The sequence below is a fragment of the Microtus ochrogaster genome, chromosome 2, assembly GCF_000317375.1.
Source record: "Microtus ochrogaster isolate Prairie Vole_2 chromosome 2, MicOch1.0, whole genome shotgun sequence".
In the NCBI taxonomy this organism is placed as follows: Eukaryota; Metazoa; Chordata; class Mammalia; order Rodentia; family Cricetidae; genus Microtus; species Microtus ochrogaster.
Genome location: NC_022010.1, coordinates 12,733,900 through 12,756,147, shown reverse-complemented (window position 1 = coordinate 12,756,147; position 22,248 = coordinate 12,733,900). Strand labels below are relative to the sequence as shown.

General features: G+C 44.3%; 1 protein-coding gene across 1 annotated transcript in view; it reads right to left on the bottom strand.

Moving 5' to 3' along the window:
- Ccdc92 (coiled-coil domain containing 92) overlaps nucleotides 1-22,248 on the bottom strand; it is a 28,998-nt gene that overhangs the window by 4,545 nt on the left and 2,205 nt on the right. The window contains exons 2-3 of the mRNA XM_005344366.2: nucleotides 760-906; nucleotides 289-330 (exon numbers count right to left, since the gene is read on the bottom strand). Coding sequence (XP_005344423.1) covers nucleotides 289-330; nucleotides 760-889 — 172 coding nt within the window. The 5' untranslated portion in view covers nucleotides 890-906. The remainder of the gene's footprint in view (nucleotides 1-288; nucleotides 331-759; nucleotides 907-22,248) is intronic.

Below are 22,248 nucleotides of genomic sequence, written 5' to 3'. Positions count from 1 at the left end.
TCTTGTAGACCAGGCTGGCCTCGAACTCCCAGAGATCCGCCTGCCTCTGCCTCCCGAGTGCTGGGATTAAAGGCGTGTGCCACCACTGCCCGGCCGAAAAGAAAATTCTTAAAAGTATATAATAGATGTATGTATCTATGGGAAGCAAAAACAGGCACTCATCACTCCAGCCCACACGTGTCTCAGCTCAGGGAAACCACTCTCACTGCAAAGGGACCCTACGCATATGACCAGTGGAATACATTACAAAGAAAACAAGATGCACCCACATGTGGAAGGAGCTCTTACCTGTCAGTTCAAAACTTTTGAGGGTCAACTCATATGTTAGATCTAGAAAGGAAACATGACACACAGATTATCATGGTGTATTTCACATCAGTTCTGAAAACAGCATCAGATCCCAGTGAGTGAGTTCTGCCCTGTAGAAGCAGGGCTGGCAGCTCCAAGAATCAATGTAAGAAGCACTATCAGGGCTGCAAAAGGACTTGTCTCTCAAGAGTTCCCTTCCTCATCTTCCCCGAATACACCCCAACAGCACAAAGTGAGTGAGCAGCTGCCCCGTGTGCTATAGACTATGCTGTGGCCAAGTGCCGTAGGCACCTGCTGTTCTAGGACAAGGCTAGCAGCTGAGTGCTTAGTGCCTCAATGATATTGTGTTGTGGTTAAGACTTGCAGGGGTGTGGGCAACAAAGGATGACATGTGTGCACATATGAGCATGGGGAGTGGCTCTGCTTCTGTAGCCATCAGCCTGTCCTCACCTGTGCAGTGCTGTTGCAGCCGCCGGATCTCAGCATGCAGCCCCTTGAGTGTGCTGGCGTGCTCCCGCTGGAGGAAGAGAAGGTTCTTCTGTGCACTATGCAGCTGGTTCTCCAGGTTTGTGGCTGCCATGCTGACATCCAGGTGACCTGTAGGAAACACAAAACTCTGGTCACTGTCCCCAGCATGAGAGCTGAGAGAAGGTGGGGCTCCAGGTACATGTCATGGAAAGATGTGGGGAGCAGGTGAGGTCCTGGGATCCAGAGCCCTCTTCTGATTGTTGAGGTACAGGCCCTTCTCTATGGGAACCAGCTAAGAGCACAAATGGCACCCAGTACACAACTCCAGGCTGCTTCCATTCCTGGAGAGGAAGAGGTTTGGAAGGTAGACTGAAGAGTCAGTAGGTATGGAGCAGGGTTTACTCAAATTCAGGTCCCACCTTTCTATTGTCTTGTCTGTGTGACTGACAAAAAGTACCCCCAAAAGAGTCCTTAACTAGGAAGAAATAATGCCCTACAGAAAACTTGGAGCCAGACATCCCTATTGCCCTGACTGGCCTGTTCCATCTTCCTCTCACTTGGTCTACAGAGGTGGATTGCCTCTGTCCCCCTCCATGTCCCTTGCACTCCACACAGTAGCTGGGGAAGTGGGGTGTTTTAGGGTGCCACTACTCTGCCCAGTCTGAGTCTGTTGCTGCCACTTTCTTTGGCTCTCTCTGGAGATCCAGTGCACTGCCAGCAGTGCAGCTCCCTTCAGAGCTTATCAGTGCCCTCCAATGGCAGAACAGCCTTCCGCACCCTCCTCTCTCTGCCTTCCCAGGACCCCCAAGGTCTCAGCCTAAGCTCTGCTGTTTTCCAAGCCCAACTCAGATGAGGCTACGTGTCTCATATCCCTGGCCACTGTCCTAGGGAACTGTCAGAGTGGGTTTATGGGCATGTCTCTTGCCTTTATCCTTGAACATCCTGTAGGCTTGTCCCTGCCTCAACCTAAGTCCAGTCCAGTGCCTGCACCCAGGAGGCCATGGTAAACACCAATGGTCACCTACAAGTACCAAGGCCCATGTTGGCAGGGGCTTCCTCCTCAGGTCTGTAACTCACAGGCATGTATGTCCAGAGAAACTATGTACTTTAATAGCCTAAACCTAAGACATCTCATGTAGCTCTGAGAGAATAACACAGGCATTCAGATACTTGCTTTTATAATCTACACTGGGCCCCTCAGTGACCACCTTGCCCCAATCCCTGGGTGGTACATTACGTTTATTTGAAATCCATTTAAGTATAAACTGTCCTATTTGTATTGCCTTAGGGAATCAGTGCTTGAACCTAACTCTGGACTCAGGAATTCACTGTGATCTTGCTACTGCAGCTATTATCCTAGGACAAACCACCTGGGGAAGCTTGCTGGGTCCTGAACATATGAATGTACTCTGACATTAGGACAAGGACTTTCAGCCCTGTGGTAGTCATGACTGTCTAGGTCCCCTTATGTCCCTCCTCTGGGATGCCCTAATTGGTTCCAAAGAGGAGATCTGCTTATGCAAGTCTACAGGACAAGGCATGTGCATGTGGGACTGAATCGTGTTGAGATGGCTAAGTGACTTTCTCACCATTTGGGAAGGATGGTGGTACTACAGAATCCATGGGGGAAAGAGCTGCACAGGCTAAGTCAATGATGCTATTTTTCTCCTGAGCTACTGATATCATACCATCATTATAGATGGTATGTAGGGCTTGGAGCTGGTCCCCAAGCAACTTGAAGAGCCATACATATGTAAAAGGGTACACTGTCGGGTCTGGAATTGGTGTGATGGATGGAGTCAACTGTAGGTTTTCTGCAGATGGCTACCAGGCATCCTGCCAATACTTCAGTTCTGTGTGGTAAGGGCACCATCCTGCTCATGGCTCTGAACTGTGGTCTTTGCCCCAGGGTGATTCAGCTGTTTCTGTGCCTTGCTGAGAGACACCAGCAATTTCACAGCTCCTTGCAGGCTAGAAACTAGACACCAGTTCCCTTCTGTTGGAAACTCTGCCCCCAGGTGCAGGTAAGGTTCTAAGTCACTCTCATTACCAGGGCCTGTGGCCCCACCACAGCGGACACACACAGACCTGTAGTCTTTCTCTGCAGACAGCTCGAGCAGTGGGAACAGGTGTCCTTTAATAGGACTTGCTTGACTGACTGGAAGGGTGAGGCACTCTGACATTCTTGCTGAGTTACTTCCCTGGTACCACAGAACATCATCAGTTCACATCATACTCTCTGCATGCAGCAGACCCATCAGGGAAGTCACTCTTCTGAAGAGGGCTATAGAGGCCCAGCTGCAATAGCTCCCAGGGAACTGGGAGTAACTCAACACTAATGAAGGCCTTGGAGGTTAAGGGCCCTGCCTGCAACCATTCTTGCCATTATTAAGACAAATGGCCTGTCAATAGCCAAGCCCAATTCCCATCCTGACTCCCAGGTGCTGGCTGCCTCCTAGCTCCGGGGCATTAAGATCTTCCTCACGAAGCACTTCTGCACCAGCACTCTATCGTCTGCTCTGGCAGTCCTCTTTGCAGAACAGAGGGATGCTCTCACTGAAACAGGTAAATCAAGAAATGTGCCTAAACCAGGCCGTTCCCCTCAGCCTTAGGGTCTGCAGCAGTAATATTCAAGGCTGGGCAGATGTAACTTCACACAAGAAAGCAAATGCTTCCCATAGTATACACATTTAACCTCTGACAAATAAAGCAAACCTGATGCAACTCAGCAAAAGAGGACAGTTCTGCAAGGTGCCATTCCTGTTCTAAGCAGAAATAGCTTTCCACCCTCTGGGCTTTTTGTTCATTTTCCAGATAATCACAAATCAGCCCTGTTTTTAAGACAAGAAGGTGGGTAAAGGCCCAGGCTTTTAGACCTTACCAGCACCTTTGCAAATCAAGACTGCTTCAGAAAAACTAAAAGGAATCCCACCCTCAGTATGTATGTCCCCATGCCCTGGATATCAGCAGGAATGGCCAAGGGCCAGATTCACACTCACCCCCTGTCCCAGAGCCAGGCTGACAGAGCCTCTCAGGACTGACTCAGCACAAAGTGTCCTGGGTCAAAAGTAATGTTCTGCTCAGTCATGAGCTGCCAGACACCATTTGGGTATGTCTATGAGGGGAGATGCACAGCCAGGTCCAGATATTCCCCTTTCCAAAATATATCCTTTTACAGCGCCCCTCTGTATACACACTCATCTGGTCTACATTTTCCCGGCAAGCATCTGATGCTCTGGTCAAGCTGCATCTCCCAGCCTTGTCCTCGCAGGTCCCCAGTATATTCTTGTGCTCATCATCCCAGTATCCTTTGCCCCTCTATTATCTGCAACATCCTGCAATACAGGGCCTTTGCACACCCTGTTCTCTTCTGAGCATCCCCACCTTCTACCCTCTTTTCCCCTTCCCCAAGAACTCATGCATTATGTATGCATGTCAGATAATTTTATCCTGCTCCACCACAGAGCTAAGGAGAAGCCTGTGCCCATTACCTCACATTAATCAAAAAGCACTGCAGCGGCATTGATCTGAACATGACCTCATCCCATAAAGTCTTGACAGCCTGAGAAGATATTTTAAAGCAGCTACATTTAGCAGATGAAGAGAAATGAGTATCTCTGGGGGAGGGTCTCATTTAAACACAGGCTCTGGGCTATCCAAAGCAGTGTAATTCACAAAGCCATGGAGGTAACAATTTCAGAATATGAGAACAGTGCCTAATGTGACTGAATGATGGAGAAGGGTCATCTGTCTATGGGTTACTCTCATTGGTTAATAAAGAAGCTGCCTTGGCTTTTTGATAGGGCAGGATTTAGATAGGTGGAGTAGACAGAACAGAATGCTAGGAGAAAGAAATCATAGTTGGTCAGATGCGATGGAGCCAGCCACCAGGTCAGACATGCTGAATCTTTCCCGGTAAGACACCACCTCGTGGTGCTACACAGATTATTAGAAATGGGTTAATCAAGATGTGAGAATTGGCCAATAAGAGGCTAGAACTAATGGGCCAGGCAGTGCTTGAATGAATACAATTTGTGTGTTGTTATTTCGGGTGTTAAGCTAGCCATGTGGGACAAAAAGCAGGCCTGCTGGCCTCATCACTACAACTGAAGATTGGTTATAGCAAGCTATTCTTGAGTCTACTCATCAATTAGTTACTTCATCTGCTGTGGGTTCTCTCTCCATGAAGGATGGACGGACCACTGTCTCCCCTACTTTTTCAAAGAACCTGTCCTTATGGGCACTACACAGCATCTCAATGTTGGGACTTAAGGACTACTGGCACATTTTGTTCTGGTCTTGGGACTCTCCCACTTCCTTAATTATTGAGAATATGAGTATATTTCATAGGAGTTCATAAACTTCTGTCCCCAGTTTGTATCTGTTTCACCAGGTTTCCACTTGGCTGACAAACATCCATAACAACCTGCTCCAATGACTATAAGTGATGAACTTGCTGAATCCTGATATGGACCAGTCCATACTATGTAAATGCTGTTTTTTCAGCTTGTCAATGAACCAGATTCTTCTAAGTTCCCTCATTGCCTTTGATTAACATTCTAGCCTTTCAGGGCCCTGAGAAAACGTCCTAAGGTCAGTAGGAAGTAATTACAGAAATGAATATGTTGTCCCTGTTCCCCTGCCTGGAATATTAGATAAAAAGGGAATATCTCTGTCAGTCATCACAGGGAATGTGGTCATTGATACCTTGAATAAATGATAATTCTATCTAGATGCCATTAAACTAACAATGCTAAAATCCTAATATCAGCCTCTGGAACAAACTCATCTCAAGGATTTGAGAAGATGTACTATGCAGGGGCAAGGAATTTTGAAAGAGCACATGGGAGTCTTAAGACTCAATTAAAAATATAATAAAGGGCTGGAGAGATGGCTCAGAGGTTAAGAGCACTGACTGCTCTTCCAGAGATCCTGAGTTCAATTCCCAGCAACCACATGGTGGCTCACAGCCATCTGTAGTGAGATCTGGTGCCCTCTTCTGGCCAGCAAGCATACAGATAGGCAGAACACTGCATACATAATAAATAAATAAATCTTTAAAAAATATATATAATAAAAAATGGGCAGTTGGGGTTATACCCACAGTCATCATATATGTATTTTATTTTAAAAATGTACATGGGATGTCTATGAGCAATCTTCCATGAATAGATTTTGACATGAAAGCACCACCACATAATTTGCTCAGGTGTATGGAAAGATCCATTTACTGGTTTATAAAGGAGTCCCGACACTGTTTTGGTATAGGGAGAAGGCATATTTGTGTTTTTTCATAGGATGAAATTGAAGCTCAATTATACAGTGTGAGGAACAGAAAGATGCTGATCCTGATGTTGCTGATGATAATCCAGAAAAGCCAGAGTGAGACCAATTAGGCGTATGTTCCTGATCCACCCATTTTACATCCTGCTGTTTGGGAGTAAAACAAGATTGTAGTCACAGTCAACGATATATATCTGGATCGACCTGCCACACAAGAGTTCCCAATTGCTCGAAAATTTTCTTATGTTGGGTATGGTAAAGGAATTCCTGTATGTTTTGCAAAGAATATTGCTTTGGAAGTATGTCTTGGAGTATTTCCAAAATGAATTACGGGACATAATAAACAATGTACTTATTTTACAAAGTGATTGCTTCCTCAAGGTCATTGGGTAAATGATACTTCACCCCTTCAAAGATTTCCTCCATACACGAAGGAACCGAGAGGGCCTAATAGAACTTTGTAGTGGAGATGAAGTATTGGCATTATTCAAGTACAACATCACAGTGATATCACAGTACATTCTTGACTGGTCTGGAAATCAAGAAGATCATTTGACTACAGCAGAATCTTGGGACCAACAACTGCCAGCTGGAATTTGGTATTCCAGTACAAAATTTCCACAGACTTTAGAAACTTGCTGCTGCCATGGGAAAAGTGGCAGGACAATCCAGTTCTTCAAAACCTGTTTGCCTCCTAAAACTGTTTTGGCTTGTGTCAAAATGCCTTATGTTCTTTTGGTGGGAGATAAAAATCTTTATGAATGGTATTGTGTCAATGTATCATGCCCTGATTGTATTTTGACTAACTGTATTTCTCAAGTGGATGTTCATACCTGTGAACTGGTGTTAAAATAACCTTCTTTTGCAATGTGCCAGTACAAATAATTGAAGAAATTAAGAAAGCTTTAAGTAGACAGAAACGTGCTGCTGGATTAGTTGCAGCAGGAATTTCTGCTCCTGTTGTTATGCTGACTACTGCAGTGGCTTCAGTGGCTTTGTCCCAGTCTATTCAAATGCAGGATTTGTTAATCATCTAAGAATGTTTCTAGGACACTGGAGACACAAGAAGACATAGATGTAAAAATGGGACAGAAATTGAATGCCTTGTATTATGTGGTACAATCCTTAGGGGATGAACTCCAAAGCTTAAAAACCAGAGTCCAGCTGAAATGTCATGTTAACTATGAGTGGACTTGTGTTACATCTTTTGTGTATAATAAAAGTGTTATTAGTTGGGAAAGAGTTAAAGCACATCTTAAGGGAATTTGGCATGATTCTAATGAGTCCTTAGAGTTGGCTAAATTACATCAAGAGAATTTTGGAATTAAAAAATGCAAAAATGGATTTGATGCATCAAAAGCAGTTGAAGATATTTTGGAACAATTTAAAAAGACTGTTCCACCATGTCAGCATTTACTTCACTTCTTAGCAGTACTGCAGTTGTTGGAGCTTGTGTTCTTTTGGGCATAATTTGTTTACCTATAGTTTTTAAGCTTATTATGAACTCACTGTGGAAAGTGGGCTCGGAGCTTCGTGGAGTAAAACTCCGCACACTTCCCTAAAAACTTGACACCAGAGACTTGCAGTTAGAGATGGGTGAGTTTGCTTTGCCTCTTTTCGACCTAAGCTAGGAGATGGATCTCTAAGGTCCATTTTCCTATGACAGATAAGACGAGGGTTCAGTAAGGAATCCCCAAGGCAGACACAGTCTTCTGAGGGACTCTGAGAGGTCCTTAAAATATAATAAAAAGAGGGGAATTGTGGGAGCCCACGTGTGACTCAGTTTCCATCTGGAGTCATTTCTGACTTAAAGAAGTCATTTGAGTTCAAGCTTGTCTGCTCTGCTTTTTCCTATAACCTTGAGGGCTATGAGAGACTTCTGATTTAGCCTGTGAGAAAAGAACACTCTATCTGGTAGAGCATATACTGCTAATGAAAAACCTCAGGAACATCAAGATAGAAAGTGAGGCTGCTTCTGGGCAGCAAGCACATGTTGGAGAGGAGGCTGCTCACTCAAGGACAGGAATGGTCTTGTGGTTAGATACTGACTGGCCATCTGTCCTATGCTTTGTTCTGCTTTTGTATATAAGCAAGTTCTGAAATAAACTCGGGCTGTTTGGCTTTTTCGACATGACCAGACAGACCTCCCAATTCTATCCTGTCTTCTGTTTCTTCTGACTTTTCTTTGGCCTCGAGGATCCAGGAACCCTAGCTAAGCTTGTTGGAAAAATATTGGCCAGGGAGGAAGGTAGACAAACTTGTCCTTTTTGGTTCCACTGTGCTCTGCAGATCTTCTCTGAACCTGAGTTTTTTCATGTGGAGAGACAGGTTGCTGGCCAAGTAGTTGGAGGCTTTTCCCCCTGGTGTCCTCTGAGCCCACACATCCACCTTGAAATATGTAGCATATCTTCCTCCCTGGCCAATATTTTTCCTGATGGCAGTCACCAGAGCAGTATATAAATTCCTTATAGGAGCCCGCTCCAACAAGTAAGTGCTCAGTATCAGTGACCTACTGCTATGTAAATATGGATTCATAGCTCTACATATTTACCTCTAAGCTGTTTATTTGTTCATACTAGATATTTCCTGAGAACGAGCTAGCAAATTCTAGTTGCTTCCAAAGAAGACAACATAAAGTACCTGGGTCATCTGTAAAAGCACTTCTTTAGTTGCCTTCCCGCTCCATCTCCACTGGAGAGAGGTCATCCAGGGAAGCCAATAAAATGAACAGGTAGAGTCCAGAGACAGTAAAACTTTACATCTTCCTCTGAACTAATCTATAGTTCTCTCAATGGCTAAAAATGGCCTGAGGCTAAGTAGTGGCCCTTCCCTGGACCTGCTTTAATATGCACCCTGGAGGGAGGCTGTTGAAATGGCTCAGCAGTTAAAAGTGCTTACTGCCAAGTCTGACAACCTGAGTTTGATGCCTGGGACCCATAGGTGGAAAGAGAGAACTGACCCTACAGTCTGCTGACCTTTGATGTGGTAAGGTCATATGTCAATCTGGTGATTTCATTGGTTAATAAAGAAACTACCTTGGCCCATTTGATAGGCCAGCCCTTAGATGGGTGGAGTAGACAGAACAAAATGCTGGGAAGAAGGGGAAGTGCGCTCAGATGCCATGCCTCTCCTCTCCAGGCAGTCGCCATAGCTCTCCTCTCCAAGATGGATACAGGTTAAGAATATTCCTGGTAAGACACCACCTCATGGTGCTACACAGATTACTAAATATGGGTTAAGCAAGATATGAGAGTTAGCCAAAAAGAGGCTAGATATAATGGGCCAGGCAGTGTTTAAATAAATACAATTTGTGTATTGTTATTTTGGGGCATAAGCTAGCCAGGTGGCCGGGAGCAGGGCGACAGGAACGCAGCCCACAGCTCCTTCTACAGACCTTCACATGCATATGCCATGTTATGTGTGCACACATGGCACAATGCACACATACATACCACAATCTTAAAAGTGCACCTTTATCATGTATGAAGACAACAGACACAATTCTGAATTCACAGTAACCAAAATAAATGAACCGCTATAAGCTGTAACATTCTGTTCCTGCTTGCAGAGGCATTTAGGAAATTCAGTGAGCGAGTCATCTGAAAACCCCCCAAAGAGCTAGGGTTGCAAGAAAAAAAGCTAGCTGTATCAGCTCCCAGAAAGGCAAGCATTTGATAAGACTCCAGAAATATCTTGTTAAAGAAGAACAAAACTATAGCACTAAATATTAAAATTAGAAGTGCAATTAATTTTTTAAGGAGACAGAAGGTAATCTTAAAGAATCAGGGTGTTTTGGCCTAGAGAGATGGCTCAGGAGTTAAAAGCACTTGTTTGTCTTGTAGAGGACCAGGGTTCAGTTCCTGACACCCACATGGCAGCTCGTAACTGCCTATAATTCCAGTTCCATGGAATACAATGCCCTCTTCTGACTGCCTCTGGCACCAGGCAGATACATGATACAATGCCATAAATACAGGCAAAGCACTCATACATGTGGAATTAACCTAAACAAAAGAATTGAGATAGCTTTTTAAAATTTTTTTCACATGTATGAATGTTTTACCTCATGTATATATGTGTACCATGCATGTGCCTGGTGTCCTCAGAAGTCAGCTTTGGATGCCCTGGAACTGGATTTTTGAATGGTTGTGAGTTATCTTGAAGTTCTGGGAATCAAACCTGGGTCATCTGCAAAAGCAATAAGGGCTCCATCTAAACTGCTGAGCATCTCTCCAGCCCATGCTTTTTTTTTTGTTTTAAACCAAATAGAAACAAATGTGGCTAGAGCTCAGCACAGGAGTCCTGAGTTTGAACTGCAGTCCTCTGTTACCCAAAGAGTCATCGTGCTGCCTGTGTGGGGCCAAAAGACTTTCAGCTACAAGGTTAAACATAATGGTTGTGGTGAAGGGGGGGCTGGTGGACTGACCAAGCCTGCAACTACCCAGGCCCAGAACCAGGGTTATGAGTTGGCCTACCCCAACATCTATCCCATTTATGATCTGCTGGAGCATGTGAAGGGGCAGGTCCTGTAGACCCAAAGCTGCATATCTTCACAACACAGGGCAACAACAGGATTTCCAAGAGGAGTCCCACAGAGGGCTCAGTATCAAAAGTGTAGCAGAAACCAGAGGCTTCGAACCAGGCCAATGACCCTCTACAATGAACACTTACACGTAAAGAATATGGATAAAAGGTTTACTGTGTGACTCAGTATGTCACACTATAGCTTCCACAATGAGAGTTTTTTCTTTTGTCTTCTTAAATTTTATTTTATTTTTGGAAGGGAGGTTGCAAGGGCATAAATGAATGGGACTGAGACACATGATATGAAGAACACAAAGGATAAATAAAAAGTAAATTAAAAAAAAAAAAGCAGAATGGCTGGTGTATTGTATCAGAGCAAAAAAACCCAAACTGACTCTGGTGTCAACCAAAACTGAAAACTTTATGTAGAAATGTCTTATGGGTACTCTACTCCCTAACCACACAGAAGCCATTTTCTTTAACAGATGTTTCTAAAAGCCAACAGGAGAAAGAAACCAAACAAACACTTAACTTTTGCACAATGACTACCACACAAAGGATTCTAAGTGCTTGGCAGGGAGGACTCAGGGAGCACAAAACAGCACTGTGTGAAGATGAAAAGTTAACAGCATGTGCTTGTGATGGGTTAAGCTGAAAAGCTCATGTTGTAAGCTATATCAGCAATTTCACATTTTGCATAAGTCATGACAAAATGTCCAAGGATATACATAAGAGTTATTAAAACATTACTTTCTAGATGGTGGGTTATGAGTGATTTTTCACTTCTTAAAAATTTTAGGCTGGAGAGATGGCTTGGAAGTTAAGAGCATTGGCTGCTCTTTCAAAGTATCCTTATTCAATTCCTAATACTCACATGGTGACTCAAAACTGTAATTCTAATGACTGGGGACCCAACACCTTCAGCTGGCCTACACGGACACTGCCCACTTGTGGTACACAGACATTACTGCAATGAAAACACCCGTATACATAAAATCAAAGTAAATGAACTTTTTAAATTTCATTTTAGTACTACCCAAAGATCACTTTATAGTCAGTAGAAATGATCTCATGCCCGTTATGTTCAGCAAGTCCGGTTTTATCCCATGCTTTTTCAGACTCAGGCCAGCTGGCCTTGGTGAATTCCCGAAAGAACATCCCCATTGTCTCAGAGTGTGGGTGTACCCCTCGCGGTCCTGAGTTCCTTGCTCGTGCTCCCCCTCCTTCTGCTCCTGATTTGGACCTTGAGATTTCTGTCCGGTACTCCAATTTGGGTCTCTGTCTCTGTCTCCTTTCATCGCCTGATGAATGTTAATATTCAGGAGGATGCCTATATGTTTTTCTTTGGGTTCAGCTTCTTATTTAGCTTCTCTAGGATTGCGAATTATAAGCTCACTGTCCTTTAATTATGGCTAGAAACCAAATATGAGTGAGTACATCCCATGTTCCTTTTTTTGGGTCTGGCTTACCTCACTCACGGTTTTTGATCCTACTGCACGTGCTGGCTTTGGGGGGGACTGGGCAGTTTGGATGCTCAACTTACTAAACCTGGATGGAGGTGGGCGGTCCTTGGACTTCCCACAGGTCAGGGAACCCTGATGGCTCTTCAAGCTGATGAGGGAGAGGGACTTGATCGGGGGAGGGGGAGGGAAATGGGAGGCGGTGGCAGGGAGGAGGCAGAAATCCTCAATAAATAAATAAATTAAAAAAAAAAGAAATGATCTCATGCTCTCTCCTGAAAAAGGCAACCAATGAACACTACTAAGGAGGAGGCGGTGTGTTTCCTAACATCATGTCAGGGGATCCTGGATGACTAGAGCTGTCATTACTTTGCCCAAGTACACCAGAGTACATTGGAGGCAAGTTTTACAACAGCAACAATTTATTATTATTATATCATGCCCCCAAGACAGACAGAGAATGACAAGAGCCCCTGAGTGCATCCTCTATCCACACAGATTACCTTCCTGTATCTTGATGACATTATCCATCATAAAACATAAGCCCATCAACAATTCTCCAGCCACTGACATCCATTTCCTTCAGAAAGAGTGCACAGCCTGATGTTAGGGCTGTAAAGATGTGATCAGAAGCTGGCAATTAGGCATGGAAACATGATACACAGCCTGTCTGGGAAGCCTGTGGTCACTGGAGGCCTGCACGATGGACTTATTCCCATGTCCCTCTTACTCCAATTAGCTCACACTTTCAGAGTTGCTATTTAAAACCACACCAGGCACCCATGCTCAGATAAGGGATGAGTCTCCTCAAGAAAACAGGTCTGGAATGCAGGAGGCTGATGTATCTCTAAATGGGCTGTAGGCCAGAAGAGGTCAATGATCAAGCTCTCCATCACAGGGTACCTGCTGGAGTCTGGGCTTTGTGGAACTAGTACTTGAAGCAGATTTTACCCTAGGAGGTAGGAGCCTCAGACTCCAGAGGAATCAACCCAGCACTTACAATTCCACAGAGAATATTCTAGATACAAATGGCGGCTGGGACAGCAGAGGCCAAGGGCATGTAGGACAGTGACCCTGCCTAGGCCCTTCGGTTACTTCTGTATCCTCTTCTCTCTTCAGGCAGCACTCAGGGTAACTACTCTTTGGAGTAATCCATCAGGGTGAGCAGTACTAGCAGAAAACTAACTTACTCATGGCTTTGCAGAAATATCACCTGTGAGCTTCTCAAGCTGGCCAGGCATCAGGATCACCCTGAGCCAACAAGGGAAGAATCTCTATAGACAGGGTACAGACAGTTCCACCTATGAAACTTTCAATGAAACTTGGACAAGGGTCCAAGGACTTCTTGAGTCTCAGAAGTCACCCTGATAGCTAGGAGCTTAACATCATCATTGAATCTGTTTAAAAATTATTCCCACAGTGTTCTATTCTACTGCCTAGACTATCCTTAAACTTGGCACATAACCCAGGCTGACCTCAAACCTACCATCCTCCTGCCTTGGCTTTCTGGGTACTGAGATCACAGGTGTGTGCTACCACACCTTGCTTAAATTTATCTTGACTTTTACAAAGCCTATAGCACTAGCTGGATCAGTCCTTTTGATTGTGTACTTAGCAATCAAGCCGGTATGCTCCTAAAGCACCCAATGTTAACTTCATTCCATGCCTACAATCACTTGGTGAGGGAAGATAACAATCTGTAATTATAACCTCCTGAGGTGGAAGTACTAAGCGCAGGAGGCGAGAAAAGGAGCCCAGGGAGGTGCCCTTTAGTGCACCTGTCACCTTCTCCAGGCAGAGAAGATCCCTGGAGGGTAGGGGGTGGGGCCTCAATTGTCACAGCATTCCTGGCACTTTGTATGATACCAGGTGGCACCACTTAACTGCTGCCCGGAAGGACAAAGCTTCCCTTCTGGAAAGGCTGGGGCTGAGCTGAGGCCTGGAGGATGGGCAGACCTAGGAAGGAGGAAGCGACTCTGGGGAAGGAAACATGAATGAAGCTTTACAATAGCGTGACTACAAACTATTTGACTTGGAGAGGTGTGGAAACAAGGTGGGCTAGACAGGCGACTGCCAGATTTACACTACCGTATTAAGAACTGCTCAAAGGCTGGAGAGACAGCTTAGCAAGTAAGAGTATTGGCTGCTCTTGCAGAGGACTAGGGATTCAACTCCTAGCATTCACATGGCAGCTAAGGAATATAACCCCAGTCCTAGGGGATCAGACACCTTCTTCTGGTTCCTGTGACACCAGGCACACACATGGTTCACAGACACAAATGGAGGCAAAACACTCCTATACAAAGCATAATTTAAAAAATTGTACATATAAGTTGAGGTCAAGGTAGAAACCAAGAGGGGAGGGCTATACAATAGAGGTACAGTTCCCAGTTCAGAATTCAGACTGGCCAGGATAAAGCAGGGCACAGGAGAGGAGAGGCACAGTGGCCCAGGTCTCTTAGCTCTGGGAGGAAGTTGTAACAAAGGCTTACAAGGTCAGGTGCTATCTTCAGCTCGCTGAACACTCTTACCCAATCTGTATCTCAGCAAGTAAAAAGCTGCAGTTGTTAGGTAGCAGGGCTGGGATTCATTCTGAACCACTGACTCCCAAGTCCACATTCCTGACATATTGTACTGTTTTGCCCCCATGGAAATGTCCACCAGCACAAACACATAGCCAGCACTCACTGCAGTGATAATACACTATTAGTATTTCTTCCAAAGCACCCTCCCCCTTGCCCTACTGCACAGCTCAAGTTGAGACTGGCTCATATATAGACTTTTTCCTTAGTGTTAACAGTCTAACAGCTTGGTTTTGAGGATGTGGCCACTCACGGGAAGACAGCACTTTAGAACAAGAGGTGTTTGCCCTATAGATGCAGAAAAGCAGACTCTGTACTGGGTTAGGAACTTAGAGCCTGCTTGTGAGCTGGTACAGAACTCTGTGAAAATGTGCTGCTGTTGTTTTCCACTAAGTATTTTAAACATCCAGGCTTTAGATTCAACATAATTCTGTACAATGCATCTTAGAAATCCTAATAATTTGCTTTTCTGACAGGCTGTCTTACATGACAATACACTGTCTTCCAGTACAGTGCAAGGTGACTTCTCTCGATGACACAGGTTGTGGTTTGCTGGCTAGCTGGAGAAGGGGCTCGGGCTTGCTCTTTATAAATATCAGGCCATGGCTGCTGACTCCTTCCTCGTTCAGACCATGACTTAGATGATGTATAGTACTAGGACAGTGGGGAGTAGATAGGACAGCATGTAAGAATGTGCGACATGGTGGAAGGCAGAGGTACCTGCTAACAGCTGACTTGCTTATGTAGTCTTATCCCTGCCAGTCTCTACTGGAGTGAGCTACTACTATTCTGCCTAGACAGTTTGCACAGCCATTGTTTCTTTGTGGATGTACAGCAGCTGGAAATGATCAGGATTAAAGAACATGAAGAATGTGATCTCTGGTGCACTAAAGGGCTTCACCAAGAACTGTGGAAGAGCTGCAGCTCTCAGAGACATCTGTAGCCATTTGGGTCACTACAGCTGATAAGAGGGAGCTACCTACAGCCAGGAAGCCCCACAGCAAAGAGTTACCCAGTACCCAATATGAACTGCAGGATCCCAGGTGATGCAGCTCTGCCCTGAGGTGAGGCTTTCTCTTCTTGTGATTTGACACTTCTGCTCTTCTTGAGTTTCAATGGCATGTGTGGGTATACAGAGCTCAGAGGAGGGACAATACCTGGCCAGGCAAGGCCTTCTTCTCATTGTAGAGAGCTACTGGCCTTGGAGAAAAAGGCATCCAATAACAAGTCATCAGAATAAGCCCATGTAAGCTTGTTTTGAATTTTCCACCCCTGGTGAGGCAAGTGCACAGAGGGCTTGCTCAACCTGCCCCCATGCTGGGCCAACTCAGGCACCGCCTTGCTCTCCTGGGCCCACATATAAACTTCATATTGCTTGTGACCGTGAGTGTTCCTCTCAGTCCTTGGCAGAAAGATTTTGGTGTTCTTGTCTAAATACTAAGATAACCAAGAAATGGAACCCTGCAAACAAGGCAAATCCAGTATTGTGGTTTGTAGTGATATTTCATTTCTATTTTAATAAAGAAAGCTTGCCTGAAGTTCAGAGAGTAAAACAGTTGCACTGATTAGCCTTACAGACCAGGCAGTGGTGACACACACCTTTAGTCCAGTTGCCACACTAGTTTGCCATAGAAACCATTCGGTAGTGGTGTACATCTTTAATCCCAGCCCTAGAGAGGAATATAAAGCGGGAGGAGACAACTCTCACACACAGTCTCATCCTTAGATTGCTAGAGGCAGGATCGCCATTTCAGACTGAGGTAGAGTTAAGAGCCAGTGGCTGGCTGTTTTGCCTTTCTGACCTTCAGGTTGAACCCCAATTTCTGTCACTGGGTTATTATTACTCATGCTACAGTGATTATATATGTTTCTAGAGAAATTCTGTGGGCATTCTCTTAAGTTTATACAGAGCTGACACAGGTCAACTCCAGAGCATACTGTTGAAAGACTTTAGCATTAATTCATATATAGGGAACCTGTTTTTAAGGAGACTGCTAATTACATGAACCTTAAAAAGACTAAAGTGTCTCAAGATGTTGAGATTGTGACCAGACACTTCTATTCCATGTAAAAATACTTCAGGATGGAAGAAACAAAATAACAGGTTCTGTGGTCACCAGGACACCCCGAGTACAGTGTCATGATTTAAACTTTGCAATTTGCACACATATAATGGAGAAGTTAAGGTAATTAGTGCTGAGTCAATCAATTAAAATTGTTTCCTACTTGGAAAACAGCTCTTGCTCTAATGCAAAAACAACTACTCAGGTACAAAATTCTAGTTCAAAATTAAATGTAAAGATCCAGAGGTTGGAGAGATGGTTCAGTTAAGAGAACTGGCTGCTCTTCCAGAAGACCCAAGTTCAGTTACCAGCACCCACATGGTGGCTCACAACTACCTATAACTTAAGGTCTGAGGATCCCATGACTTCTTCTGGCCACCATAGGTAAGAGGAATACATATGGTGTACAGCCATATATTCAGGCAAAATACCCATATAGTTTAAGAACCCTTTAACAAAATAAAACAACAATAAAATGCCTGGCCCAATAGCACAGGCTGTAATCTTGGGAGGGCGTGGCAGGAGAATTAGAAATTTGAAGATTTCCTGGGCTACAGAGTGTTCCAGGCTGGTCTGGACAACTCAGACTATCTCCAAAAAATAACAAACAAATGAATAAACAAAGGAGCTGAGGATGTAGCTCAGTGGTTCAGCACTTGCCCAGCACAGCTCAGGCTGTGTTCAAGACCAAGCACAGCAAAACAAAAAACACCAAAAACCCCAACTCCCCAAGTACTTGTATGAAGCACAGGAGTGGAGGCATTCCAATGTAACATGGGAGATGACACCAGAGACAAGATAACATCCTTGAGGCTCTTAAACACATTCTTTGTTGCATGGTCTAAGAGCTTCCCTTTGTGGTGGCAATATAAAGTTTTGCAGTTCATTTTATAAGGCACCTTTTCTTTTAACTTTTCCACATTTGCTTATTGTCACAGCATATGAATAGAGATCTAAGGACAACCTGTTCTCTCCTTCCACCATTTGGGTTCTGGGGATGGAACTCAGGTTGCCAGCCTTGGCAGCAAGCACCTTTACCAACTCAGCCATCTTGCCAGCCCAGTGCAGCATCTTTCTTTAGTCTTAGTGCCAGGAACTAGGGTCACCATTTGAAATAGGCAAACGACCAAACATTAATATAACCTTTGCATAGCTCAGAGTCTACATGTAAGGGAGGCTGGACATCCCAGGGCATAGTAAATCACAAGAAAGAATTCTCTCACAAAGGCTAAGTATCTACCCTATCCTTTCAGAGTAGGGACACAGTCTCTCCATAAGCCTTTAAAAAATTCTTAAACATCACAGAGGATGGCAACTATAAAGTTATTCTATTGGCTGAAAAGTATGTTCAGGTGTCATGTTTCTCTGCCAATGTTGAAATATCAATAATTACATGATTTTTAATGTAAACTTTCCAAAATCCTTAATTCCTTACAGACTAGTGAATACTAGAATGATTAGGGAACAATATTTATTTACCTAAAGAATTACAAAGAAATTAAAATTCAAATGAGGAAAGCAAACCTGTCAAACCTGTCACCCATCTGTCTTTATGGGTAACAGCTGGACAGTTCTGAACACTTGTTTTTTGTTGTGTGTGTCTGTGTGTGTGTGTGTGTTTTTCAAGACAAGGTTTCTCTGTGTAGCTTTGGAGCCTGTCCTGGAAATAGCTCTATCAACCAGGTTGGCCTCAAACTCACAGAGATCCACCTGCTTCTGCCTCCTGAGTGCTGGGATTAAAGGTGTGCGCCACCACCAACCATCCAGCTTTAACATTTGCTTTTTAAGAACAATGATGGTTAAATCAATGTATTATGGGCACCTGATACGTTCAGTACACTTAAACACTGCATAATACATTGCTACTTAAGCAGAGAGCGTAAGACAGAGTACCTATTTGTGAACACCACAACACAGTAAAGAAAAGCAACAAAAACTGTATAGAGGAGAAAAGGCTAAGCAGCTCCTAGCAAAGTAAGCTGATCTTAGGGATGCCTCCATCCTCAACACAGAAGCGCCTCCACTCTTCATGGTAGATATTCTCTGTCCAGAAGACCAAACACTCTCACACAGACAGTGGAGCACTGAGATGCTGATGGGGGCTCCTTGCTCAAACCACTTATGAGTCTCACACTATCTTCCATCAGGCCTGTTTTATGAACCTTATTGCTTGGGGAATAACACTGTCAAGGCAGTCTTGAGCTTACCAGCTCTCTCCATGTTGTACCTGTCCCAACCTAGGTACATGTAGGAACAGGGCCTCTGAGACTGCCAGAGAGTCTTTGCAGCCAGGTAGCCTTTGGTATTTCAAACAGGCCCTTGGAAGTGACAAAGGATTCTTTTCTGTATCCCCTGCCTGGATGCAAAAAGAGAAGGAATACAGAGAGAGTTGGACAGAGGCAGGTCCTCCAGGCCTCCCAGCTTACTAATAGTGCTGTATAAGTCACTCTGCTCATATGGCTGGCCCTGTATGAAGCCACTGGGAAATGACAGTAGCTCATGGTGGGGGCCATTTATAAACATGTTCTGATCAGGTCACTTGAACAGAAGTGGAAATCATATGGTGTCTAGTCATTCCACTCATCCAGCAGATAGCTTCCTGTAAAGGCTGACATGTGACTATCAAAAACATGTAAAATATTTTATTCCTCGATCTAACATAATGTGTGTTGACTTAGAAGCACAAATATGGCAGGTATACAACTTTGTGTTCCACCCTGTGTTCACTGTCTCCCAAGACCAGACTGAGGAATAATAGTTTAAAGTGGAATATGTGCAGTACCCCGGCAGCATTTTGCAGAGACAGGACTCGGGAATCTGGGTGCACCATCTTGAGACTGCATATGAGAACTCAACAATTAAAAATCTAGAACTAGCTGGGCAGTGGTGGTGCACACCTTTAATCCCAGTACTAAGGAGGCAGAGGCAGGCGGATCTCTGTGAGTTCGAGATCAGCCTGGTCTACGAGAGCTAGTTCCAGGACAGGCACCAAAGCTACACAGAGAAACCCTGTCTCAAAAAAACTAATAAATAAAATAAAAATCTAGAACTTTTGCCAGGTGTGGTAGCACATGGCTTTAATCCCAGGACTCAGAAGGCAAAGGCAGACAGAAAGCAAAAAAACAAACAAACAAAAATCTAGAACTGTCACCTAAATGGCTGGGCAGCTGTGAGACTTCTAACCACTCCCTTCAGTTACAGGCACGATATGTGAGATAATCTTGTTTGTCATCAGAAGCCATGCTGAAGGCATTGATGAACATCCTGTGAGAAGCCCATGTGGCCAGGGGCAGTCAAACAATAGTCCAAGTCCTCAGTTCACAGCTCTGGTACACAGTGTAATGGGAGCCCCAAAAGCCATTGGGCAAAGTTCATCATGATGTTCTAGGGCAAGACACAAGAGCATCCCAGAAGACTATTCCTACCTGTCTGGCTTTGGTGTTCTTTTCATTGGACCCCAATACCATAGCTTTGATACCAATATAAGCTATCAAAAACTGCCTCAACCACTTACATTTATGTACTTGGGTATGTGTCTATGCACACATACTCTGACAGGTATGCGGAAGACAGAGGGTAATGTGGGGGGAGCTGGACCTCTTATATGGGATGTAGGGATCCAAATCAGGCCATCAGGCTTGGCAGCAAGTGCCTGAGCTCGGTTTCTGTAAAGTACTGCTGGGGTACTGCAAAGTCACCTCGCCAGCCCTTGACTACTTTCTTCCTGGGAAGTATGCTTACTTAAAGACCTATTGCCAGGTGCAGGATACACATCCTTCCTCCCTGGCCAAAGGACCACCTCTCCTTACCCAGACAATAGGCAGGTCCACAAACTGAGAGATTGCTGCTCTCAGCTTCTGGAGGTTTCTGGTCTGGTCACAGGCATTCAATCAAAAAAAAAACAAAACAAAACAAAACAAAAAACAGATGACACACTATGAAAGACAAAGACTGACACCCCTTGAAAAAGACAGCTAGTACTGGTGACCTCTGCTGTATTCTTGTCTACAAGGACATAAAACAAACTGCAGCTTTCCTTATCCTCCCCATCAAAGTACAAATGTGGATTTGTTACCATGTCACTAGTGAAGGATAACCCCTGTGCCTTTTGCTTAGGGTGATGTATGTGAAAGCTAGAGAGACAACAGTTCAAATAAGCTTCTTTGATATCAGAGTACAGAATGAGCATAACTTCCTACTTCATCCATCACTAGAAATTAGGTTAGAAACCATTAGCAATCCCAGGGTAATCATCCACAACAGGACAAAATTTTCTCTTATGAAGCCAGTGTTTTATGCACCTCCATCCCCACCCCTGGCTACCACACACATACACATCAAAGGTAGCCCTTTTCAGTGTAATTCTTCACTTCTGGGTAAAATGTGCAAGCTTAAGATGGCAAGGACCACAATAGTCCTGGGAATTGCAATGTGTAGTAGCAGACATACCTTAAGCAACATCAATATGAAAATGGACTTCCAGGCTCATAAACACTAACTGCACAACAAATGAGAAGGCAACAGCCACTTTCCACCAGGAAAGACTCCCATGACAACGGATCTCAGGCAGAGCCCATATGGTGGCTCACAAAGTATCCAACAGAGTTTAACTCCATTGACCTGGCGACTATCCTGCTGCACTTCAGATCTTTGAGCTCCAGGAACCTGCTTGGTTCTTTGGCCACAGTCTAGAGTGCTAACCCCAATCAGTACACACACCTGGGAGTTTGGTCATTCTAAAGGTGACAACATTATTCCCACTGTCAATCAGTTCATCAAGATTGACACAGCACAGACAGGGCACATCTTTTACTGTCTTCAATTACAAAGCCCCTACTCTGTCTGGCTTTATGTCAAAGTGACACAAGCTAGAGTGGTCAGAGAGGAGGGAGCCTTAATTGAGAAAGTGCCTCCTTTAAATCTGGGCTGTAGACAAGCCTGAAGGGCACTGTCTTAATTAGTGACTGATGTTGGAGGGCCCAGCCTATTGTAGGTGGGGCCACCTGAGCTGTTAGTCCTGGGTTCTATAAGTAAGTAGGCTGAGCAAGCTAGTAAGCAACACTCTTCCATGGCTTCTGCATCAGCTCTTGCCTCTGAGTTCCTGCTCTCCTTGAGTTCCTATCCTCATTGCTTTGGATGATGAACTGTTATATGGAACTGTGAGTGAAATAAACCCTGTCCTCCCAAAGCTGCTCTTGGTCCTGGTGTCTCATCACAGCAACAGTCACCCTAAGTCAGTACTTTTCACACTCTTCGATTCACAGTAGCTCTACTTTTTTGTTTTGTTTTACTCTGGATATATTTAGAAATCATCCAGAAAACACTGAGTACAACACTTTAGGTAGGTATGACTCGACTGTTTTGTTATGAAACAAGTCATACTTGAGTAATGAAATAAACAGAAACTAAACCGCAGAGCAAGCACAAGAGTCAACTCTTCACCATCTGTAGTGTACAACTTGCTGACTCTGAGAACAAATGGCACCACTTCATTTGTAGCAAGAATGACTTCTTCCTTCTTAGAGAAGACAATTCTCTCTTTTTTTTTTTTTTTTTTTT